The 26,582-nt window shown below is 37.3% G+C and overlaps 2 protein-coding genes and 1 long non-coding RNA gene across 18 annotated transcripts in view; 1 reads left to right on the top strand and 2 right to left on the bottom strand.

The window, feature by feature from the left end:
• The window catches only part of LOC147509843 (uncharacterized), a 33,123-nt gene extending 20,484 nt beyond the window's left edge, over nt 1-12,639 (bottom strand). The window contains exons 1-4 of the mRNA XM_086602028.1: nt 12,595-12,639; nt 12,380-12,495; nt 11,803-11,858; nt 11,483-11,548 (exon numbers count right to left, since the gene is read on the bottom strand). The gene's annotated coding sequence lies outside the window, so the exon portion shown is untranslated. The remainder of the gene's footprint in view (nt 1-11,482; nt 11,549-11,802; nt 11,859-12,379; nt 12,496-12,594) is intronic.
• Nucleotides 1-24,192, top strand: part of LOC147509842 (uncharacterized) — a 48,844-nt gene extending 24,652 nt beyond the window's left edge. For 2 of the 15 annotated variants that reach the window (XM_086602024.1, XM_086602023.1), the window contains exons 5-7: nt 20,157-20,319; nt 20,408-20,685; nt 20,854-24,192. In XM_086602024.1, the coding sequence (XP_086458150.1) occupies nt 20,157-20,319; nt 20,408-20,685; nt 20,854-20,901 (489 nt within the window). In that variant the 3' untranslated portion in view covers nt 20,902-24,192. Of the gene's footprint in view, nt 1-19,214; nt 20,320-20,407 lie in introns of those variants that run through there. The other 13 variants (XR_015218615.1, XM_086602025.1, XM_086602026.1 and 10 more) reach the window with 13 other exon arrangements.
• A 255-nt stretch (nt 24,193-24,447) lies between these two features.
• LOC147509841 (uncharacterized) lies at nt 24,448-26,223 on the bottom strand. 2 transcript variants are annotated; one of them, XR_015216654.1, is made up of 4 exons: nt 25,918-26,223; nt 25,466-25,495; nt 24,839-25,007; nt 24,448-24,746 (listed from the first exon to the last, which is right to left on the bottom strand). It is a non-coding gene; the product is annotated as an uncharacterized LOC147509841 (long non-coding RNA). The 2 variants fall into 2 exon arrangements; XR_015216655.1 differs by having other exon boundaries at nt 24,839-24,932.
• Between the last annotated feature and the right edge of the window lie 359 nt (nt 26,224-26,582).

Here is a 26,582-nt window from a genome sequence, read left to right as displayed (position 1 = left end):
AGTTTCATTTGAGTGCGATTGCATTGACCATATGCAACAAGGCCTTAAACCACTAGGAATTCCCTAGTGGATGAGTTATAGCCTCGTGAGAGTTTTCGATGAAGGTACTCACAAACTTCATCTATACTACAACGACTAAGAAAATAAAACTATTGTTTCCTTATTCATGCTCAACTATCTATACATCTCTCTAGCAATTGAATAAGAATAACCAAGTCAAAAACCTAAGTTAATATATGCATAATAATCCATCATCTACGATAAACATATACACAATGAGTAGTACTATATAAAATGTTTAGCGAGGTTTGTTTAGAACTTCGGAATAAGCGATCCTTAAGTAGGTTCTCACGATAATAGTCAAGAAACAACACTCTGATTTTTCCACTCAAGTTTTTCAGCTACTCCAGTAAGTGTACAATGGGCACACTTTACCTTACAATCTCAATGACACACAGGAAACCGGAGTCGATCAAACACATCTGCCACTTACTATCACACTAACCTATTCCTAATTGAGCTAGAGGTCTTTATTAGGTGTTACGGGGATTAGGAGATGGTTTAAGAAGGAAGGAAATTGATATTCTAAAGGACAAGTCTGAGATAATAGAGTCTTCATATTATGTAACTAGAGAAAACCTTGTTATTTACTTTTGCTTCTACACTTTGTTTCCATCCTTAGCCATATTTTTCTTTTTCTTTTCTTTGGCTTTTGACTCCCTTTTATTCTATTTTTGGAGTTTTTATTTATTTCTATTTTTTTTTTTTCCTTGGATGGAAACTTCTTTTCTTTTTCTAAAGCAACTAACTAATTTTTGTTTACACAGGTTTTTCTCTTCTTCTTTCTTCACTCATTCTATTCTCAGACTTATCTTAATTGGGTAGGTTGATTTATTATATATATATATTTTTATTTTGTTTTGTTTTTGTAACAGGGTAAAGGAATTGTGGTTTATGGAAGGCTAAAGAAAGGCTCAGAGGGGCGACTAGCGGAAAATAATTCATAGGTTTGAATTTCTGGCTATATCGATCCAAAGAGGGCCTAAATTCTCGCTTAGGATATGGCATAGTGATCAAGCAAGTGGACGTGTGATTTCTCTATCCGGATTTTACTTCTCCCTTGTGTCATTTCTCAAATGTTTCGCTCATATAAGGCTTTAGGCTATATTCTCACAGGATTTGTAGAATAAGTACTCTAGCCTAGATTTTAGAAGAACTTACTGCTAACAATCATAGATACTCATGTAATATATTTATAGATAGATGCAAAGATTATTACCTACATATTAACCTAAGTTTCTAACAATTATTCTGATGCAAAAACTATGTGAGACTTCTAGATTGTTAAGAGCATGGAGAAAGAAACAATACCAATATTCCTAAGTGTATAGCATAACTTATTTATTTATATTTTTAAATTTTTGAAATTTTAACTAGAAAACAAATGCATATTATATCTATCTATATCCTAACAGATGTCTTAATTACACGAAGTTTCTATGCCCCCAAACAAGAAGCATGCTTTGTCCTCAAAGCATTTAAATAAAGAGGGTAGGAAAAATACCATTCAAGCGCGTGAAATCGGGGAACATCTGTAAAACAAGGTTAGAACGCACTAATATAGGAAATAAAACTCCACACAACTCTATCCGAAGTTCTACCCATTATGGGGTTATCGAATTAAATTGCTTGGGACATAAGCGCATACACAATGTAAACTAAAACTTACATCCACTCCATTTGTTATTATTCATCTTCGTCATCCTCTACTTCTATAAAGAAGTGAGGCTCCTTCGGCGTCTGCCATGCTATGATAATTTGCCGGGCTTCATGCCATTTATCATCTATGTTTGCTAACCTATTAAGTGCCACTTGGTCCGATGGGGTGTAGGGTGCAACCCGGTGAGGTTGTATCCGCCACCCTTTGCCAAGTCATTGCACGCGGAAAGATCGAATAATACTATTGGTGGGTCGCACCGCGGTGTCTACCCTAATCCAATCCGTGAAGCGTGTACAAAAAGCGGGGAAAGAAACATAGCATAATACATTGAAATTAGAACAGGCATAAGAAGGTACTTATGCCTCATGGTATGGGCTCGTGCTAAACTAGACATCAAAGTTCTGGGAAGGTCATAGAACCGGCGTCCCGTGGCTAAAGCAAGGAAAACGCTGCAAGTGGCGTCATTCGCAGAAGAAAAACGCCATTCCCCTAAAATGTTTAGCATAATCCAAAACATAACAGTTCCTATGTTCATGGACAGGCTACCAAGGGCAACGTTATAGTCCCCTTGGTCCTCAATACGGAAAATGCCTGCCCCATAAGCCTCGTGCAAAAACTCATAAGTGTAGGCATGCATATTATCGACCCAATAGCACCATGGGTCTTGTATCTCAGCGGGCATAGCAAGTCCAAGAACAAATGCTAGCAAGAACCTGGTAATTTCCATTGGTTCATCGTCAATGTTGATGGAGAACACTTGTTCTCCATCCGGTCTCTCAAAGAAAATGCAGTTATTATAAAAATAAGATGCAAGTGCTGGAGAATAAAGTTCAACCCGGTCTTACCATAAGAGGTTCCCAGCCAACGTATGTGATCACCTCGCGAAACCAAGCACCGTAAGTAGTGCTTTGGAACAAATCTTCGAAAGACTGTTCCGGTATTATTATAGGAGATGTCATCTCAAAACTACGCTCTGGAACAGCTGCAAAACAACCGGGTACTACGCGCGAAAAACTGGAAAATTTCTGGTCCACGGAAGTCAGGGCGCGAGTCGCGCTCTTTGTATTTTGGAATTCCAGTGTTTTAGCGCGAGTCGCGCTTGACTTGGGCAAATAGCCGAGCAAAAATTTTCGTCGAGTGGAAGTGTAGAGCCGGGCGCCAGCCCGAAAGTCTGATTTTGCAAAAATGAAGTCGAAACGTGGGAATCGCGGGTGTGAAGGGTGAGTGATGGAGTTTAGGTGTAGTGTGAGTTGTGAGGATAGTTTGTATCAAGTTTATATAGGTTTAAAGTTGCTAAAATGGATCGGAAAGTTGCCAAAACTAATTACGGCAGTTTCCGGAAATCCTAAAATTTCCAAACTCGAAAACGGAAACAACTCATATCCTGGATTGTAATTCAAACCCAGTATCTTTAGGTTGATTTTATGATAGAATGTACCTATTTAATCTAGATTTCATCCTACAATGATACTTAATCATATTTCTGCCTAAACATCCATATTTTCACCTTGACTCCACAATTAATTCTAATAATGAGGGTTATACAAAAATAATGCTTGAATTGATAAAAACCCCCCAAACAAAGTTGGGAAGGTGGGGTCAATATGAAACAACCATGCATAATGAAAATAAGCCCTTATATTAAAATTTCATTCGGAGTACCACTACAAAATTCAAATTACGGAAATAAAAGTTACATTACAATAAAAACAACAAAAATAAATAAAACAACAACCACTATCAAACCTCGGACTTCTAAACACCTCGCCCATTTGGTGGCGAGGGCACACTCTCTAGTGGTGGCTCCGGGCTCCCGAAGGTCCAAAGAAGATAGTCTTCTTCGTCGACGACGCCATGCCTCGTAGAGTGTCCTCGTAAGCAGAGTCCAGATGAGTGGGAAGCGTGCAAGCATATCCAATCTAAACCGGCGCTGGCTTCCATCTCAGCGACCTCGCTGTTCCATCTCTCATCCTCTCGGGTGCGGATCTCGAAGTTGTGATGAATAGTCGCCGCTGTCGAGTCCGGAGGTCCAGACAGATAGTGTTTAGTGAACGATGCCCCTATGAAGCACGTACCATGCGTTCGTGATCGTAACCAACACCTGCGGAAGGCATCCGCATCAAAGCAGTCAAGTCTTCCTCATCCCTGAGGCATCCCGATGTCCCCGGCCTCCTCTTCATTCCCAGCTCCACCATCCTTCTTCTTCTTCTCTATCCTCAGCCCTCCCAAACTTGTTGGACACACTCCCCTATAGATACGCGTGTTACGATGCGGGGGTAATGTAAATCCTCCTCGTGACCGGAGTCGCTTTCATCTTCAAAGATGATCTTGGTGATTAACACAGAAGAGGTGCCAAAGACTTTCCGACCCCCTAATCATGTTTCAAGAAAACTCCGGTGATACGTAAATCATACTTCCGCTCCGGAGTACCCATAAGACGTGGAGGCAGGTCGGACCGATGTCGCCGACGTTGTCCTTCCCTAGGACATTCCGACCAATCCAATCGAAATGTGAAGCCACTGGTTGGTCCCGGAGGATGCCTGGCGCATACACAATGGGAGTTTGTATTGTAGCTCCCATTGATGACGATCCACGCCCATCAGAGGCTCTACCCCGTCCAACTGGGGCTCCTGTAGAGTGACATCCAGATGGATTCTAGGCGGAATGCCTAGAATCTCAGCCAACAGTCCAGTAGTCAACTCCCTCCTCTTCTTCCTTACCAACACAAAATCCTACTCCCTCCAACTCCCCCGGTGTTGTAGAACCGCCGGACCAAGTCTTCGTGGTAGAAGCTTTGGGTCGAAAGTACCGAGACTATTCTAGTCTCTACTAGCCATTCGTCACCGTGAAAACGGCGCTGAAGTGGTCGGCGATGAAAACTTTTCTCGGTGATAATTCGGGCGTTGTTGAGCCATCTAGTGTTTGGAATGGAGTGAGGGTTTAAATATGATGTGGTGGTGGTGGTTTAACTTGACCGACTGAAAGAAACAATGGTGGTGGTGGAGTGGTGGTGGCGGGTGAGCACCAAATTTTTGAATTTTCGGTGGGTTTTGTTATTTAAATCGGTGGGGGTTGTGGTGGTTTGGTTTTAGAGAAGATTTGGGGTTAGGATTTGATTTTGAAGTGGGTTATTTTGTTTTCTTTTAATTTTTATTTTTGTTAGGGTTTTGAGCTTTGTTAATGGCGGTGGAAGATGAAAAAAAAAAAAAAATGAACCGTTGTTGAGAATGTGGGGGAGAGCTACTGGTCGTGGTGGCTGGTTGGGCCTAAGCCCAAAATCGAAATTTTGATTTTTCGCTAATTTCAAATCAAAATTCCCGCTTCAAGCATCGGGTCCGATTTTTTGCGAATGAGATATGGAAATGATCAGGAGAGAATTTCCTATCCAATGATCCATAAAACATTCTATTCCGACTTCAGATGACATACGAGATAGTGGAAAATGCCTCGAAGGGCGTGCATGACGAAGTTATGCTTAACGAATGAACTCTAAATTAATAGATTATGTCAATCCGAAGTCGTAATACAATAAAACGGCCTAAGCAACTCTAATGGGACATAAAACATTTTAGTACGGAAACGATTTAACACTGACCCCAAACAAATTTTTACAACGAAGCTTAGAAAATTTGTTTTAGCATTGGTCTTTTAAAATCAGATTCGAGACTTCCTAGATTACTATGTTTATTTTTTTATTTTTTATTTTTATTTTATTTTTAGAAGGAAAAACAATAAACAATAAAGACATAATTCACACCATAGAGAAACATGACTCAAAAATCCGAGAAAAACATGCAAGAGTGGAAAACGTGAACTATGTGAACCGTGGACTTAGGATCCGGTACTTACAGCCACACACTCCATAGGGAGGGCCCGGTTTCCTTAATGGTGCACTCACCAATATATTAAAGTGAAAGGAAGTGCACCAAACACAGAAATTGAGTCGTTTATAGTCAGATACTCGAGACTTTATCTAAAACATATGTATGAATATGCAGTTGATCATATATCAACAACCGAAATAGTTGTGGATCATTCCATAAATAAATATCACAGAAAACATATCCAAACACAATCAAGCACCAAGATTTTCTACGACGCAGCCTAGTGGAATGAAAGCGAAGTCGGATAACCCTATTGTGTAACCTATCATGCACCTTCTTTTTCATTTTTGAATGAGTGGGTGTTCTAGTAAATAAGTGTGGAAAGGTGAATGGTTGTGGAGAATATGGTGGATATGGATAAGTTGTAGAAAAACAGCCTGTACACAATGAGGATGTGGTTTTAGCACCGAACTCATTCATTGTGTGTGTAGGTTCTGTCTCAATTCTGAAAATGAAGGTGTCAAATAGTTTGTCCTTCCAAGCATATCGTTTGCTAGGAGGATTTTAAAAAATTATGAAGAACAGGGAGAAACAAAAGGATCGAGTGCAAACTCGATATTCCTTTGAAAGGGTGGAAGGAGGGGAATCGAGGTGGATGTTGTGCAAGTTAGTTCTTGATAGGGTGAATTGTCACCTACCGAAAAAACTCATCGAATTCCTCATCTAGATTGGTCATATCCACATTACTATGGTAGTCCTCTACATCTTTGAGAAAGTCATCTATCCCGGCCCTCATCAATAATATGTGTATCGACTAGTGTAGGGATGAAAATGTTGGAGTCCGACTTTCCAAAGGAAAGAATTTTTGGGCATATGACTATCGGGGAACGTGTTGTTGAAATAATCTCGAGTTTAAGCTCTCGATCATGCTTACCTCTCCATCCATAGACTAATCGGGTAATCGTGGTGTCCTTGTTTTAAAAACATTGACTTCAACAGCAAGATGGCCAAAAGACATGGACATTGAACCATCACGGCAATTAATGAGCGCATTGGCGGTTGCCAAGAAAAGGCCCCTAAAATAATCGGACAGAGTAGCTTAATTTTCAGATCGAGGACTACAAAATCAATTTGGATAGTAGAAATCCCGAACTTTTACCAAAGACATTTTTCGACTACACCCTTAGGATACTTAATAGACCGATCGCCTAATTGCAACGCCATTTTAGTGGGTTGCATCTCGTCTAGACCTATTTGTCTATACAAATAAAATGGGAGTAAGTTGACACTAGCCCCCAAGTCTAATAACGCGGTCGTCAGATAGGAATCTCCTAAGGTGAATCAGACAAAGAGATCGAATTGTGGTCCTTGTATTTAACAATTCCATTATTTTCGATAAGGTTGGGAATTATTCGTTAAAAGGCGCCTTTTGGTATATTTGTCTTACACCTAGTAGTACACAATTCCTTAAGAAACTTAACATGATGTGGTAGCTTTTAATAGCTTCGAGGAAGGGAAGGTTTATAGTTAGATTCTTAAAAACGCCCCTAATCTCCTCGTGAATTTGTATCCCTAGTTAACATGGCTAATTTTTGTGGAAACGGTGGTTTTGTCTATATTTAGCAATGGTATCACCCGGATGTTTAACCGTGGCTTCTGTTTTTAGGTCAGGTTGAACCGGTACCCTCTACGTTGGTAGGCTCTTCAGTTTCTATTTCGGTATCTAGTAAAGTAGTAGGTGTAGGGGTTATTGGTGGGGTAACTATAGGCATAGTTACCTTGTTATCAACCACCACCGTAACGGAGAGTGGTGATGGCATTTATCTCCCCTACATTTTCATATTCATTACTAGTATTATCGGTTACCTCAAAGGTCGTGGTTTGTTGTTTTAGGATTAGGTATTGTGTGACCGGCAACACACCTTTGGTTTGGGCTTTATCTTGAGCCAACCAACTGTTTGGTTAAATTATTAACGGATTGTAGAAGCCGCCTTGGTTAGATTGAGCCATGGTTTGGAAAAGTTTTGGCTCACTTGTATGAAGGTGTCAAGGCGATCCGTTGTGTGGGTGTAGTAGTCGTGGTGGTGGACTGGAACTATTTCACGGAATTATTTATTGGTGGATTCTGATAATTATTATTTGACCGAACGATACCTCTATTAGCATTATAATTATTATAATTACCTTGACCTTGTGCTTGACCTTGTCGAGGTTGCACTTGGTTGTTATAATTATTAAAATTACCCCGACTCGCCCTTGTCGTAGTGGAGCTTGGTTAAAGCCGCTGTTGGGCCTAACATATTGATTATTGTACCCTCGAGGTGTGACTTGTTGGTTATTTCTCCAACCGTAGTTGGGATTTTGTCTCCAAGGGCGTTAGGTTCACTATTAATGGAACAAGCCCTGTTCATAGGCTATAGGGACAGTGGGAGTCGGGATGCTCGGGACTCCAACGTAAACTACATGGGTTTGAATTTACATTCATGACGGGGATAGGCTTTTGTTGTACGTAAATGGCCTCTACCTTTTAGTGAGTGATTCGATTAGAGTTTTAAGCTCGAATCGTGTTTAATTTCAAACATACGGAGGCCTTAATCGTTGAAGAAGAACTAGCGGAGCCGGAGTAATCGCCACTACCCCCAATTATTATTTTGCTTAGTTTGGTCCTCTAAAAATTTATAAGCCTCCGAGGCTCCTTTGCTTAAGAAACTACCCCCATTCATTATGTCAAGGACTTCTTTATGGTGATGTTGAAGTCCTTTGAAAAGGCACTAACTAACGGTCTTTTCGCTAAGTTATGGTGTGGACACTCTATAAGCAGATCGGTGAAACGATTCCAAGCCTCGAAAATGATTCATGAGGATTTTGTCGAAAAGAAATGAATCTTGGAAAGCATCTCATCCGTCTTTAGGGGTGGGTAAAATGTTCCATAAATTTGAACAAGTTTAGCCCACGAGTCCACGTAATTAGGCGCTTTGGGCGGTTAACCAAGACTTTATCGGCTAAGGTGAAAGGGAATACCCTTAATTTAATTTGTTCCGCACTCAACCGTAGGATGGTGGAATGTTGTTAGGACTTGTTCAATCCTACGCATGTGTTGATAAGGTTTTTCATGGTCTAAATCATGAAAAACGGGTAACAAATTAAAAATATTTGAAGGGATTCTGTAATCCCCCACTGGGTCTGCTAGAACGATGCAAGATTTGGGGCTATCGCTCAAGGCTTTGTAGAAGTCCGAGAGAGGAGTCTCTTTCTTCCCCATTATATCGGTGGTGTGTGTGAAATAGTAGTTAAAGGTGTAGTGGGTGGTATACTAGATAGATTTGATTGTTGATGTTGTTGTGTATTTACGCTCAGTGTTTTGTTCGGCCGGACCTTAATCTCATGCAAGACTAAGTCGAACTTAACTAAACATGCAACACTCCAAACAATTTCGATATACTAGTATAAACCTCTAACAGAGATGCGAGGTATGGAAGAAAGGAATACCCGATAGGCGTCCTTGCTTCGCTTTTATGAATAGCGTCTTGTTTACGCTTTGTTCGGTGTATATAGCAGGTTAGAACACCGAAAAATATGAAAGATCAAAGTTTGAATCAAAACCGTGGAAACCGGAAATTTTAACATGGCGCCGGCTTCGCCAGATAGAAGCCTTGTCGCTCCGGTAATTGTCAAATTACAGTGTTTTTAGGTATGGTCGCTCCAAATGGGGCTGGTCGCGCAGCAGAAGTCGAAGTTCCAGTGTTTTTGAGCGCTGGTCGGTTTTGGTATGGGCGCGGGCGCGCTCTTTGGTAAACGAAATTCCAGTAACTTAGCGCGGGTCGCGCTCTCCTTGAAGCGGAAGGCCGCCCGTGTATTTTCTCGCGAATTTGTCAACTGAACCGGGCAACCACAAAGATGAAACAAACAAGGGTGGGTGGGTTTAATGGGACTTAAAAATGACTACTTCTACAAGGAAAACAATGCTAAAGTGTAACTAAGATGGCAGCGGCGCCATTTGATAACTGTACTATGTATAGTCTACCTACGAAATGAACGATGAATTCAAAACGTAAGTAAACTAAAACTGGACTTTTACACTCTATTATCAAAGCTTTTACTCTCAATGCGAATTGCACTAAGTGGAGTAGGAAGTTCGTTCCACTCCTAGTTCCCTAGCATGGATTGTTTTCTAAGTCTAAGAAATCAGTCTAAAGTCAATGAGAGATTTACGAATTACGAACTAGACTACGATGCAACTACCTACGAAATGCAACTAGTCGATTATCAGACAACTAAGAGAATGCTACGTCGATTCGATGATAAGGAGTTAGAGGGGGGATTGATTCCACCTTAACTCAACTTAATCCACTAACGACGAGTCGCCGTAATCCGAATTGAACTGCTACACAGAACAATCGGTTCTTCCTAATCCCTAATTACACATGGCATTTCTACCAATTTATAACTAGCATGTGAATAATTAAACCCATTCTCATGGTGAACTAATTATTTTTCGGCGTGGAATATAAATTACTTAACGACTCTACGATAAACGGGGATCAAGCTTTCATCAAGGCTTGTCAACCCCCTCTAATGGAGTTTAGCCTTGAATCATTCCGCAATCATTCCCATTTAGATTAAAACTAAACATAATATAAAGCATTGAAATTTACTTAATTAAACAATAATGAAATCTAAATTAATGACTAAAATGAAATAAGAACAAGAATTGAAATTAGATCTAGAAATGGAAGTGACAAAATCGAAATTGATAAAAAATACTACTTTATTGATCTAATTAAATGGAGAACAAGATTCAAAGGTTTAATCTAATAAAGGATTTGAAACTAATTAAATAAAACAATTAAATCTAGATCTAGAAGCTATTTTAATGGCTACTTTCTATTCTAACCTATCTACCTAACCTAACTGCCATTGACTGCCATTAACACCTGAGTCAAGCTTTTGTTTTTATACATCCAGATCCAAAAATCGTGCATGGGCTTGGAGCCATGTTTTGGGGCGAGAGAATCCGCCCAAAACCCAATTCTTTTCAAATTCAAAAGGCCTCTTCAACTGCAGTTGGCTTCCACAGACTTTTCGTCCACTTCTGCTCCTCTGATTGGGTCAAGTCTTGGACCATTGCAAAGCTCTTTCCGATCCGGTCGTTTTGACATAAGGTAGGCCTCAATCCGGAGGTCCGAGTCCAAAGATATGGCATTCGGAAGTTCTCTGGCGACTTTTTGCTCCTTTATCTCGCTAAAGTGGCACATTTCGCGCACATAATGGACTTTGAAGCCCTGAAATGCATAAAAACACGTAATCGTCGATTAACTCTTACTTATTATTCACATAATTGGTCTAACAGTATGATTATTAAGGGGTTAAAACTACAGTTTTGGGCTCTTATCAGTATTGTCGTATGCTTCACTCATATGAAGATGTATTTCAGGACAAATCATCTTACCACATTACAAAGCAGTGTTTTCTGGCGTTTCCGTGTTTTTTGATACTTCATTAGCTTATGGGATTCTCATGGGCAGTCAGTGAGCTTCCTGTTACTTGGTTTCCATAATTGACAAGAATTTTATAGTCAATGTTACACTGCTGTGGAAAAAGGAAGTGATTACACACGTTTCCACAAAAGTGCAAGGATGGGGTTGGGTTGTTGATTGGATAGCTAAGACACTTATCTTTGGCATTGCACCTTAACTGAGACCTTACGAAGGTTTAAGGACATTTTTTCTCATCAATGACCAGAGTTAGAGAGAAACAATATGGACGAATAATACAGTTCATACCCAGATGGCTGCGATAGTCTACTTGGTGAATAATTCGAGATAAAAAAGAAAATTTAGCGAAAATATTGATCAGTCTTAACCAAATTTCTGCCTCCTCCAAATCACCAACAAGCAAAGCTACATTATAAAACCTCAAGCTATAAGACCGAACTTACCTGGACAGGAAGAGTAATCAAGCCACCCAAACAAACAACAACGAAAAAGCAGTCAGCTGATATCCCCTACATAGATAAACTCATCCGTTTCAGCAGAAATGATTGATAGGACAAACATAGATGCCACAAGTCCACAACTCCAATAAAAATAGAACTAAAATAATGCAGAAGTGTATTAAAGGGAAAAGGAATCTGTTTACGTAAAAGTTTGCTATGTGCTCTGATAAACTAATTTCGTCATTTTAGTGCAATGCAGATCATGTAACTTTACTTTAAAGATGTGAACTCAAAGATTCTTATCCCACATGAGCATAACTTACCAATGATCCTGCCAAGAACGCCGTTGGATTTCTCACTCAAATAGAAAACCGTTCCACTGCAAGAGACGGTGTATACGTTAACGAAATTAGTTTATGAGAGCACATAGGAAACTTTTATGTATTTTTCCAAAAAAGTCACTTGATTGCTTGATAGTCTGCTAAAGTGGATAAGGAAGTTATAGGCTAAACTGTTCCCCTTTAATGATATAAAGAAGCTCACTTAAGATGTGCTTTGTTTATTACTATCTTTTTAGCACTTCAATACATTCTATTGTAGTCCTTAGACTTAGCATTTTCTACAAAAATTGAACCTTACACCTCGAACTACCCCAGTATCCCTCACAAAGCCAAACTGCCCTAGATCTGAGTGCGACTTAGGGGTGAAACACCCTTTGCCTGGGAGTTATTTAAAAGAAATGGTGAGGGTGAAGTTTAAAAAGAAACATTTACATTGCAACAACTGTGTTCTCTTGATTTTAGTCTTCCCCTCCCCCGACACACACAGCCCATTTCCATTTCAACATCAATATGTGAAATAGAATAATAAAATAGAATAAGTAAGACAACATGGACTAACCAATTGTCTTTCATTAGTTGATGATATGTTGCTGCTGGGAGTAGTAACCAAAGCAAGTTCCCATCCCGAGGGATCCAGTTCTTTCCTTTGATCTAGGCTAGAATTATGTGAATCATCTGTAAGGGAGGGAAAATTTGTCCTTTTGGTAAGCAATGCCAAGAATCATACATCAGAAATTTGTCAAGATTACAGAAATATAGATAAGAATAACTTACTAGATGGAATTATTGCTAGAGCCAATGCATTAGCTTCCTCTATAACAAGGTAGCATCGGGGATATGCAAGTAGAATGTAATCCCTACATACTGAAGAATAAAATAAAGAATTGACAACATAACATAATATATCTATATACCACTAGATGAATACAAGATTTACCGGTAGATCTCCAAAGATCGGCTGATCTTGAGAAGCGAGGTTCTTATGAGGAGGGCCAAGCTCAAAGTCGGAAGAAATCTCATCGCCAGAAGTTGGGTCACTCACGAGATGGCTTATTTTCATCCAAGTAGAAGGAACTTCTTCCGGTTTGTATGTCAAAAGTAGTCGTTCCGTAATTCGATTCGGGATGTCCAACAAACAAAATGAGGATGAAATATATGCTCAAAAAATACGGACATGTCATCATGATAGGTTTTTCTTTCTTTCCGCTTAAAAAAAACAAACAATCAAAATGAAATCGTCATGAAAAAATGTCCCGTGAATAGTCTATCTCATCGCGACCAAGGGCTCTCGGAACAGAAACCATGCATGGTGCCTCTCTTATGTACTCCTCCATGGTTGTTAGAAATGACCGAGGTGGCTACATAAGGAGAAAAAGCACCGACTATATCAAACCGCCAAGTATAGTGAAAAAGTAAAATCAACTAAACCCCTATTCTCTGTTAGCATTTAGCACCATTACCTCTCTCAAGTCCGAAACCGGAAATTCCTAGCAAATTCTAACCCCCGCAAACTTCATAGAAATCGAGAAAGGGCTGCGAACCCGCAATTAAACCCAATGCCTTTAGCAGAAGAAAAGAAACCAATTGAGTTCAAATATGACATGTTTATGGAATACGTAACGTGTTAAAATACTTAATATGACATGTTCTCAAGCTACTCTACAGAGCAAACGGAATACTTAACATCTTAGACTTAGCACACCCTTTGCCTGGGAGTTATTTAAAAGAAATGGTGAGGGTGAAGTTTAAAGATAAACATTTACATTGCAACAACTGTGTTCTCTTGATTTTAGTCTTGATCTCTAACAACTACAAAGGCTTGATCCCAACTACGTTTAATGGTTTATAGGACTTGAAACCAGTCTCTCTGCTGAAGCGTGCCCTGGAAATAATGGTTGACAAAACATTGTCAAGAGGATACCTGAAACACTGCTCCAGAGCATCCAGCATCATTACTGCTGTCCCAAGATGTTTCCCCTATCTAATCTTCCACCATGCCTTATCCAAACTCAACAACTTAGTGCGACACCCTATCCTTGCACAAACGAAAGGTAAAAACTGTACAAGACCTCCCTTATTCACAAAGTGATCATAGCAACTCCAAAAATAATCCTCAACCTCCGACTTCAACCCATACTTTAAATTGGCCCCAAAATTTCTGTACAAGGGACTAGCAGTCGCAGAATGGTTATAATTCTTCATCTTTACACTACCAGGCCCATTAGGAACAGCCAACCTAGACAGCAAACCAAGTGAGGCATGACCAGACTCTAGCGTGAAGCACCCCATAAGTAGTCTTCATGGAGTCCTCATGGCAGCTCCTAATTCCTAACCTCGCCTCCCTCCATTACCTTGCGAGTGGCCTCCTCGAATTGGCTGCAAGCTACTGGGATGCTCCCCCCCCGCATGCCCCTTCAAAAATAAGTTTTTTAGTTTGGGCAAATGCCATCCCGCCTTCAGTTTAGATTAAACCATTTATTTGAACTTCCTAAGAAACAGAGAACAATGTAGTACAAAACATTATATATAAAGCTAGGTTACATTGACACGGGTAGGTGTGTCCGTATCGGACACAGATACAAATTGTTGGGCACGACCAAATATCAAAATTCAAGGTAAATTACATACATTATGTGTCCGACACGGACACGTATTTGACACGGATTTTTTTCAAAATATGGCGTGTCCATGTAACCTAGATATAAAGCAAGACGATTGTCACATGCATGACCATCATTCGTAATTCTTCTCAGATTCATCGACAAGGCCATTTGTCATTAAGTAAGACTTGATCATGGATTTTTTAGGCCAGCAGAGGGTTGCTTCCAAGTTCCAAAGAAACAGTTACATAACAACAATTTGAAAAAACTGCAGAGCTCCTATAAGATCTTGAATATAATAATATTAGGCATTGCGATGGTTTATATAAAATGTCAATGTTTGAACATGGGGTATCCTTTGCGGCAAGTTTCAAATTTATCAAATGGATGTATGTTGATCTGATTATAGTAGTTACACTAACACTTAGAATATGCTTTCAGAGTATTTCCAAGGATCAGTATCTAATAGTTTCAATGGCTACTCCGCGTTGTACTCTTAAATGTTTGAAATTTGCTACGAGTACTCGATCTGATGTAGCTTTACTGGGATTATTTCCAAAACAATGTGGTTGCGATGGATTCTTTGAAACATGGATGAGAAAAAGCATAGTAGCTAACGAAAATGAAAACGAGAATTTTATAAGAAGAGAGCCTCCACTGTTGATCGAGTCATATTAATCGCTTTACGCATTACACGAGGTAACACTATAGCATAAAAACTTATTCGTGAGTCAAACACATCTGTGTCTATAGATAATTATCTAACTCATGAATTGTTGATAGGGACAATATCCGACGAACAAAATGCATAACATTGAAGGATATGGGCATCCAGAATAACTTTCTGATGAAGATATATTGGAGCACCTCACACAAGTCAAACTGGAAATATACCAACAAAATGAGATTGAACTAGACCTTGAATGAAGGCTTTCTGTCAAAAATGAATATCGATTGAAAATGCTGCCGTGGAAGAGATTATGATATAAAAGACTTTATTCAATTTAGAAAGAAATTTATGAGATTGTCCAAAGGTTCTACCATTTGGAGTCCCTGTTAATGGACAAAATCTAAATTTATGTCTTACTATATCGATTAATATGACTCGATCCTGCTTTTTTAACACCCGGTTGCTTGGGTTGTTCTTTAATTTTCACTAAAGTCAATTTAATCAGCCAAATAAAAAATATCAAGGTCCAAGTCAGCCACGGACACCTAAAGGAGTTCAAGCTAAGTTAACTCATTCAACTTTAATCACACATATATTACCGAAAGGTTTTAAAAATGCCTACTCTTTAAGAACAATTACAGCATTCAGATTGTTATTATGAAAAGATTACATCATAAAAAAATGCATCAATAAACTCCTTATCTAACGATTTGAATTTGTCCATCTCTAGCCTTTGAAAGCTATCATAATCCTCTTATCTTCAGTTCTTAGACAATTAAAAGTCTTATACAATTAAAAGTCTAAAACTAACACAAGACTTAGAGACTTAGAAATCTTAAAACTCTATTACTATCTCAATACCTACTTAATCTTTATCCAAAAAACTATAAATCACAAACAAACACCGTGACTCCACTAATCTCCAAACCTTCTCTCCTCCAAACAAAGGTATTATTAGAAAACTAAACTACTATACATATAATAAATTCTACAATTTATCAAAATATTTTGATAGTTTCAATTCTTCTTTTTGTATATTGCGTGCTATTCTATTATTCCAAGAAAGCAATAAATGACAGGTACAACATTTTCCTCTTATTTACACAATTTATAAAGTAACAGATCATATTAAATTAAGAAAATTAGTTGATTGATTCTTTCATGTTTGTCAATTGGGAATGTCATTTTTTTATAGACACAGCTAAAGTTGAAGAAGAGAGCAATCTGTTATGTCTCTCTCACATTAATGTCATGGATTTTCTATACATGATATGTCAAATACTCCTACTCCCTATCAAACTATATATAACTTATGGTACTACTTTCGCTTGATACATTTTATCACGCATTAATGTAAATTATCATTAGCTAACATTAAAAGTCTGTGTCTTATCGTAAGGGTGTAACCATAATTAGTAAAGTGCATAAATTTAAAGAACCATATATTAAATATCATAACTTTACCCTTGATATATATTTTTTTGACATTTATTATTATTAAATATTGCAGGATATGGATTACGAATATAAATACTCTACGTCACAAAAAAAAATGCTTGAGGAAATACTTGATTCACTTCACATAGAAGAAGCAATTACACCTCAAAATTTGAAGACAATCTACATATATCTCAGGTTACCATATTTGATGACTCCAAAAAGAAACCATATCGGAATTCCATCAACAACAAAAGAAAAGTCTGAAAACTCAGCAAGCATGGAGTGCAATCAATTACCTAAAAGACAAAAACCTTTTTTTCACATTGAAGACTTCAACTACAAGGAGCTGAATGAAAACGCCAAGAGATTGAAGAACAACAAAATGAAATCTCAGAACCACGTAAAATGTGATACTATCATTATGGGCTAAAAAGAAAAACTACAAGAAGAAGAAATGATAAAGCTCCGATCAAGGGATAAAAGACTCGAGGAAGAGGAAGCAATATGTTATAGATTTATGCATTGACGAAAATAATGGATAATTCATACAACATTTATGATTAATTTATTATTGCAAACAAAATTTGTTTCTTATTTATAGATTTATTTTTAATCCGTTTGTACTTATTATTAAATTCGGACTCCTTTTTAGGCTGAAAAATAATTGCAAAGAAAATGGATTATCAAAGTGACAATGAAATTGATGGATATTCGTATGTTCACTTTCCAACGCAATATGTTTGGAACAACAATAATAAGGTTTGTGATATTTAATTTTAGATATTACATGTTTATTTGTAAAAAAATTATTCATTAATAACTTCTCAAACATGTTAATATTAAACAATTTTTATATTTTCAAATGTTCAGATATGGAAAAAGAAAAAGATCATTCAGGAAATTCAAGGTAATAAAATTTATTTTTTAAATTTACAATATGCATTCAAATTTATACATTCAATTTTATAGGTACAACAGGTCAGTACAACAACACAAGGACTATCAAGTATCTGTTTGAATACATTAAACAAGGGACAAACAAAGCAACTCTGAAAATCAATGACCTATTTGAAAACAAAGAAACAAACGATAAAGGAACATAGTAAGAAAGAAGGAAGAAAAAAAGGGAGCGACAAAAGAGCAGTACTTCAAAATAATGCCATCATTTTTTATTTTTTTATTTTGTTAATTGTGATCAATCACATTTTCTACATAGAATTTTCCTTCTCAAAGCTTTTTGTTTATTTTTCATATTTTATTTTATTGGTTTACACCTACTCTTCTGATTCATTTTATGTTTGAGAAAATTAAATAAAAAATTATTACAGGTCAACTACATGGATAGTATAGATGACGATGGAAATTGTAACGGAAGCACAATCATCAAGAGTGAATCTCCACTGCAACATTATGCAATTACACTTGCACAGAAAAAAATTGATATATCTATCATATTAGAGCAAAATCGATTGCAATACTACACAATGAAGAAAAATACAATTCTCAAAGAAAACTATATGGGATTATCAAATGTGCAGGAAGATATATTCTGAAAAAAAAGAGATTGAATATGTCGGCAATTATGAATAGGGAATGGGAATAGTTTTTAGAATTAGTTTAGTTATTTTAATATTGTTAGTCAATATTTATGTGAACTTGTTTCAAGTATCAACAAATTTATTATATCTCCTGATTGTTTAGAAGGACTTTCATCCGCCTAAGCCCGAAGTTCAACACCTCCAAGAACTGAAATGGCACCTATGTCAAATTTTCATTATTTTATACAAATATGAGTTCATGTGAAAATAATATTACCTCAAGATCCTCGAAAGTTAAGCCTATTTTGGAATTGTGCCTCCCCGCCTCTTTAACACATACTCAAAATCCCCGCATTGCATTTGAAAATCTACAAATTCACTTTCCAATGGCTGTCGAGAAATATGATAGGATATTAGTATATATGAATATTAATATACAGGTTTCAACTTTAGATACACATAAAATTGTGAATTAGGGGCTCCAAGAAATACCAGTATGTAACGATAGATATTCAGGATGAACTGGTCCTCTTCATGACTCATACAACTTCGGAAATGGTTACTCCAACATCTGTCTGTTGGTTGTATCTGAGGTCCCTTTGTGGAAATGCAACAAAATATCAAGCTGTTTGACCGGCTCAGACAACCTGGATTGTTCCTTTGCACCAATGTCCGCAAAGAATAAGAAATTATTACTCAAGTCATATGGATGTACAATCAAGTTCTATGTATACAAAATCAGATTCTCAGATCTATGTCTTATTCATATGAACTCCATTTACACACTATACAATCACAAGTTATGCCATTGTGGAGTAGTTAAAAATGTCCCTCTTCCACATATACAGCAACCACCCCAACAACAACACTTGCAAATTGTTCTTTAATCTTTCTACATTAACCTTCACATTTTTTTTCCCATTTGAGTGAGAGAACATCAATCCCAAATCTATGGTGATGGCTTTACTTGAGAAAATTTGACTATATAAGAACACACACACACACACATGAAGAACACCTGAGATGTATTCACGGTGTTAAAGAGTGTCGAATGGAATACAACAACTAAGAGTGGTACCTGAAACAGAGAGTGAACAATGAACAAACTAAAAACATTTTCTTTCATAGATAACCCCCGACGAACAACCTTACATCAAGCTACCATTGAATGAGAAAGAACTACATATTCAATTTCAGTAACAATTCTGAACAAATTTATTGTACCTTTATGTCGCTTCCACAGAAGAGTATGTACTAGGCAGACTCTTGCAACTCATTTGCCAGCTCCACCAATCTCCTTACTTAAGTTAAAGTCTCCGATCTTGGGGTGTGGGAGTGTGTTTCTGTAACTTAATTTGAATATAAGTTAACGATACAAATACCCGCTTAAAATTTGAATATAAAATATGTTGGACCTAGGCCCAATAGTACACGTAGAACTAAAACTAATGTGAGACATTTCCCTTTTTACTAAAAATGAGAGAGTTTACTGACTAAGCTCTCGGAGTGAGACTCTGATTGTGAGATGGGGGTTTGAGGTTGCTGCTGCTGCTCCTTTGTTTGAGAATAGTTTAAAGGAGAAGAGAGTATTGGGGCATTGGATGTTTTTAGTCTTTTGTGGAGTTTGTTTGTTTACGGGTGTTTTGAAGTTTTGTGCTAATGGTTGGTTTGGATCTGCTGTTGAAAGAGCTGGAGGATCTTCTCAGATAAATTTATATATTTTAACGTAAAAGGATTTATGGTTGGTTTTTATTTGTGTTCTATCTCTTTTTCTTATTATTGATATGATAATGTTCATATAGGCGTTTTTCCACACTTGATGGTAGTTTGATAGTCGTAGCTTTTTTGGGGATTGGTAGATTAATTATATTCTGTAGAGCAAAGGTTTTTAGAGAAGAGAGAATTTATTGGGGGTGGTGGTGATATATTGCCTCTTCTGGAGTTAAAGATGTTGGTAAGCCTGGAGAATTAGATGTGGATCAATATAAGGTTGACGCCTTGAAGGAGCTAAGCCCTCTGTCTTTAGTTTGTCATATCTATTCTTAACACAGTCTTGATCTAACTTCAAATTTGCATTTTGTAGTGCAGGTAGTCAGCATTTACTCTGATGGTGTGCCTCCTCTGCGTTGGTATTTAGCAAAGAAAAAACTACAGCCCAGAAATTCACAGTTAGTTCAGAAAAATCACGTCCATCATCAACCAATTGCTCGAGAAGGCGAGAGGATCCGCACAATATTTTCTCTTTGCGAAGGTAAACTCCCAATTGATTTCTAATGATTTTAGTTAGTTTGCAATCTAATTTAACAAAGCCATAGCTTATAAATGTTTCATTTGTGCAGCCAGTTATGGGAGCAAAAGAACAGTCTTGCAAGAGCTGAAGGGCTTAAAGGAAGAGTTGCAAGCACGAAACCGTGAACTTGAGAAGAAATTGTTGGCGAATGAAGGGGTGAGAGTAGAGACGGCTGTAATTAGATTAAAAAGGCAAATTTCATCTTCTGGTATTGATTCAATCCTGGGAGTTCTTAGATGTTTGAATAATATGGGACTGAAAGTAAGAACAATTCGATCAGAGTTCTATGTTTCAGAGTTTTTAGCAGCTCTAGAAATTGAACCAAAGGTTAGTATACATTGCTATACTTAAATATATTGACATTACTGCTTACTATTGATTATGGTAAATGTATATATGTACTTTGGTGTTGTTTTGAATTTAAAAGCTATTGAAGAGTTCCAAGATCTTATCATTGACCTTAGACTTGCTGATTTGGGTTGTATTGGACTAAAGTTTACTTGGTCCAATAGTAGGTGGGGAGTATCTAATATCAAAGGGTGAATTATTGGTTGCGGTGGACGTTGAGTCTGAATGAGGATTTGATTGATATAGGTCTTGAGGTAGCTGTAGGGTCGCAATATTATATGGCATTTGGGTGAGCGGATCCTAAAAAGTCAGATTCTGAGCTAATGTACCATGCTGATGTTGCTGTCAAGGGGTTTACTGAGGAAGGGATGCCTTTTGCCGATGATTACTATATAACCAAGTATAGTGAGTGTTTGATAAGCAAGGATGGAAAAGCTCAGGGTCTTTGCCTGGATCAAAGGATGAATTATTGGTTGAGGTGGACGTTGAGTCTGAATGAGGATTTGATTGATATAGGTCTTGAGGTAGGTGTAGGGTCGCAATATTTTATGGCATTTGGGTGAGCGGATCCTAAAAAGTCAGATTCTGAGCTAATGTACCATGCTGATGTTGCTGTCAAGGGGTTTACTGAGGAAGGGATGCCTTTTGCCGATGATTACTATATAACCAAGTATAGTGATTGTTTGATAAGCAAGGATGGAAAAGCTCAGGGTCTTTGCCTGGATAGTATCTATGAAGGATCTAATCCAGTTGGGTTGGTTAATAATATGAGGTTGTTTTATGGACATAGGAAGGATGGTGTGTCCTTTATTCGGTATCAATGGCCTTTGGATACAGTCAATGATAAGTATGATATACCAGTGAATCTTACTGCTAATATGACTGTTATATGGGCTTTAGGGTCTATACGCCCCCTGACACCCTTCGCCCATTTTACCTCCCTCAAAACCATGGCGGTCCTTTGTTTGAAGCTTATGGGCACCTGGTTCTCAATGTCTCTGAGCGCATCATGATGTTGCTCTGTACATAACTTCTGATCCAATTGGTGGGAATGCGACTCTGAGAAACATGTCAGAGACCACATATGCCGGAGGTCCAGATACTGAAGGTGTTACTGCCAATCCCACAGAGTTATGTTACTACATTCTATGATAGACTTCTTGCAGGAGAGAGTGGTATCAGTCTAATTGATAGGTTTGATGCTTCTACTTTCTCGGTTCGGTTTGCTGGACATATATGTGATTTCTCCTCAGAAGGATACATTGATGGGAAGAATGACCGTCGCCTTGATGATTGCTGGAGGTACTGCATTGTTGCTGGAAAGAAAGCACTTGAAGATGCTAGCCTTGGGCCTGGAGTCTTGGACACAGTAATTTTACACTTTTTATCAACATTAATTTCGTATTACACTAACACCATACTGATCAAATACTGATATGAATTGTTGATTTCTATGGTATTTACATGGACAAATCGAAAATTGGAGTACTGGTTGGTATAGGCATGGGGGGCTTATCCGCTTTCAGCAGTGGAGTTGAATCTCTTACACTAAAAGGGTTAAAAAAGATCAGTCCTTTCTTCATTCCCTACTCCATCACCAACATGGGATTAGCGCTATTAGCCATTGACACGGGACTAATGGGCCCTTTTAACTTCAACATTCTCTCCTAAAACCATTAATACGTTTACCACTCACATGCTTCAAAATGTGGGTATATCTTGGGACCATGTTGATAGCCAGACTATTACGATATGTGACTCGCTTCTCAACCTTTTCCACTGGTTTCTTATTAATCCCCCATCAGGCATCCCAGATTGGACCGTGGTGTGTGCATTTTCTGATTTTTTGGTATTTGGTATGTGTCGTTTTGTATTCCCCGATGAGTTTGTTGCGACAAAGCTTGATATAGCTAAGATGGCAGTTGAGTGTTCACGCAAGCAAAATGTGTACATGGCCAAGTTAGCTGGACGGGCTGGGCGGAACGAGGAAATGCTCAAGTTTATAAAACAGCTGCAGAATCTGTGGATGTTGATGAGCTTATTCCTGTTGCTGGTGGTTCGTTTTCGTTTTTTAGAATTGAGTTAGGTGATTTTGTTGCTTTTATTGCTGCTGGAATTATTCTGTTAGAGGCAGTAGTTGGTGCTGCGGGTTTAGCAAGATCATGGACTTCTTATTTTGCAACATTTATTAATCGTCAGCCTGATTCATTGCGCTTTCATGTTAGCGCGTTTGCGGATGGATTTAATTTGGTTGATGGGGGGCTTTCAAACATGTACATCAACAGTGTTTTCCCTGATGATCAGCAAGTTACATTATTCTGGACATTGTCAGAGGATTCAATAACTATAGCTGCCCGAGGAGAGAAAAAAGTGGTTATCTGGCAATTGGATTTGCCAGAAGTATTTCATTCCAGATATTAACATATTTTTCTCCTGGTCAGAATACTCCGTACCAAGTTTATTATCAGTCACTCTATGGCCAGAAAATGGGCTGGAAAGTTCAGGTGGTTGATGGGGGGCTTTCAGACATGTACATCAACAGTGTTTTCCTTGATGATCAGCAAGTTACATTATTCTGGACATTGTCAGAGGATTCAATAACTATAGCTGTCCGAGGAGAGAAAAAAGTGGTTATCTGGCAATTGGGTTTGCCAGAAGTATTTCATTCCAGATATTCACATATTTTTGCCAATATTTTGGTTAAACTTGCCTATGAAACATCATTGTACAGGTGACAAGAAATGAAAATAACCCATGAAGCAGTCATCGCTTTTGTGGCAACATTTGTATGTAAACAAAAACTTGCAGATGGCAGTATTCAAAAATAAAAGCCATTCAATAGTTGTTTATCAAAGAAGAAGAAGAAAAAAAAAAACCATTCAATAGCAGGGTGATTAATTTTTAGCGTTCTGGTGCGAGGGCATTGCGCAAACAGTACTACACAACATCAGTTTCTCCTTTAATGACCTTTTTTAGCTTCAGCCCGCAGGTATCACATTTGCAAGTTGTTAATATAAGTGTATTAACTTATTTTTTCACTTTGTACCCTTAAAGTTGCCCATGGATGATGTGATCAGAAATTTCACAAACCCAGAGATTCTGATAGAGCACAAGACCAACCAGCTTTTCACAGGCATATAATTGGGTAAGTGCAGTCCAAGAAGACCAAATTCTTAAAAGCTAAGAAAGCCAGGCTGGAATGTTGTACCATGTGCACCCCCTATGATAAGGCTCCTTTTAGAATAAGCTAAAGCAGTTCACCTCCACCTGCTGTTGCTAATAGAACCAAATATCTTCAGACCTCAAATCACAAGGCCTGCAGCAGTTTTGCCCTCAGTTGCTAAGAAGCAAACATCTTTCGTATTAGGGGTGGTCTGACAGATTTTAGTTCTGAACTTCTGTAATTTTAGTTTTGAAAATTCTTTTGTGTAATTTATCACATAGTAAGACCGTTTAGATTGAATGTGAAATGGAACTTCTGATCAAGTATGATATTGGTAGACACTCCATATTTTAGTTCTGACATATATCAGAACAATAGAGTAGTTAGTTCTGAAGCTAAAGGAATTACCAATGGAAGTAACAAGCACAACTTTTTGAATTGATGCATGAATAAAAACTACATAATCACTAACTAATCAGGATGGTAATCATGGTTTGAAAGTCATCCAGAAGATAGAGCATTCCTAATGGCTGCAGTCTGCACTAATAGCATTTTCTAATAAGAGAAATCTGATTCGATTGGAACAAATTCGATCAGCAACAATTTTATTTCCAAACTAATAAAATTAGTAAATCAAACTTGTAGTCAAACTTAAAAATGAGTAGAAGTGATCTCATTTGAGACAATAATACTACTACAATTGATCTCATTTGAGTCTATGTCTATTGAGATTACTGAATCCTTGAATCAACACCATTGCATGTTCTCGCTCTATTACTTCTCCTACTCGATCTTCTTTCTTAAGTGTCCTAACCACGAAAATGTTTCCCTATACATACTCTGCCATTTGACTCCGAATGCAGGTTAACTACCAAACCTGTCAAATCAAACATAAAACATTCAATTCAACAAAAATAAAAATTACGAGAAAAACAAAAAACGACGAGTAGATGATATAAAGGGAACAACCTCTTCATCAGATTCATCCAAATCAATATACTTCGTAAGAACTTCAACCAAATATTCAATATAGTTCAAGAAACTTAATCCTTCAAAGTTTTCCCTATAATACGCGCATAAATTATCCGCTTCATTATTTAACCAGAACATCTTTATAGCATACGAACGAATACCAATACTTCACAAAACAATAAATTAAAAATTAAAATAATAATAATAATAATAATAATAATAATAAACATCAAATTAATAACATTATAAGTAAATAAATTACAAATAAAAAAAAAAAAAAAAACTTACTCATCTAATCTGCTCCTCATCCTTAGAACCGATTGATGAGTTTCACTATATTCAGTAAACATTAGATTCACCACGGTGTATACAACACTTCTTCTGCTTGATTTTTTTAATGAGATATTCAAAAAACCAAAAAAAAGTCATACACTCATAATTATATCGAAAGCATGCGATTTAAGGCACCATTTGTCTTTTGGAGAACAAAAAAAATTACTTAAATTTACAAGAACAATCACTACAAAACATTAAAAAAAAAAAAAAAAAAAAAAAAAAACAGAGAAATTAGTAATCATAACAAATATAAACATGTAAACATAAAACAAAAATAACTCAACTTACACTTCCATTTCGAACAAATTGCAAGAAAACCTGAAGAAAAAAATGGTACATTCAATATATCATGTATCAAAATAAACACATACAAGTATGTATTGAAGATTTGAACAAAACCGAGTTGGGTAGAAATCAAGCCCCAAACCCACTAGAATTTTATTCAAAAATACAATATAGAGTGCATGTTTGCCATTCAATTTACCGTGTGTTTGATTCAGCCCATTCTAATTCGGACATTCAAACTGTGAACACAGTGCTTTACCTTAAACAAATACAACTCAACACATTATATTTGAACAAAAAATAAACACGAAATTTCAAAATCCACTTTTCTTACTATATATATATATATACATATTCTTATAGTTCTAATATTCCATCACTCTCATCATCATCATCTCAAAGCTTGATCAGCCAAAAAAATTAAAGAAAACCCTAGCTCCATTCAAGAACAGTACCTGAAAGAGATCGAGTTCTTTGGTCAAGGATATACTGAAGAGAAGAATAGAAGATAGAGGAAATCGGAAGAAAGAATCCCAACAATATTTGCTTCAGACGACTAATGGGTTATCTAATGGGCTTTTTATGGGTTTTTTGAAAAATAAACAATGAGGTCCAAACAATTTAAAAAGTTCAACAAATTAATGGACTATATACACTATTCGTTTTTACTATAAACTACTGTGCAAAACTTGGTGAACAAACACACGACGCCGCGGCGCTGGTCACTTTAAGAACTACAGAAAATATTAGCAATCGAGAGATTTGAGATCGACGAAGTGTATAAATTTGAAACGAAGGTTGAAAAAGATGAAGTAGTAATGGCCGTTGAGCAAAGAAATTGTGCAATTATTGGAGTGGTGGCAAATTGCACCGGGACAACTGCCAATTATTACAAGAAACTCCAGTGCAAGTTTATACATGAACAAAAACTTATTAATAAATAATACTTTTACCAAACACTTGCAAAGATGCAATCACATTTTTTCTTCATGCTTTACAACTTCAATTTGATACACCTAAATAGTAGATAAATAATAGTTCAATTAATAATAAAAAAATCGTTCTAATTCGTTCATTCTTTTTCCATCACAACTTAACGTTTTGAACTAAAAGTTCTTAA

This window comes from Coptis chinensis, chromosome 3 (assembly GCF_015680905.1).
Source record: "Coptis chinensis isolate HL-2020 chromosome 3, ASM1568090v1, whole genome shotgun sequence".
In the NCBI taxonomy this organism is placed as follows: domain Eukaryota; kingdom Viridiplantae; phylum Streptophyta; class Magnoliopsida; order Ranunculales; family Ranunculaceae; genus Coptis; species Coptis chinensis.
Note: the sequence above shows the minus strand (reverse complement) of the source record. Positions and strands in the feature narration are given on the sequence as shown.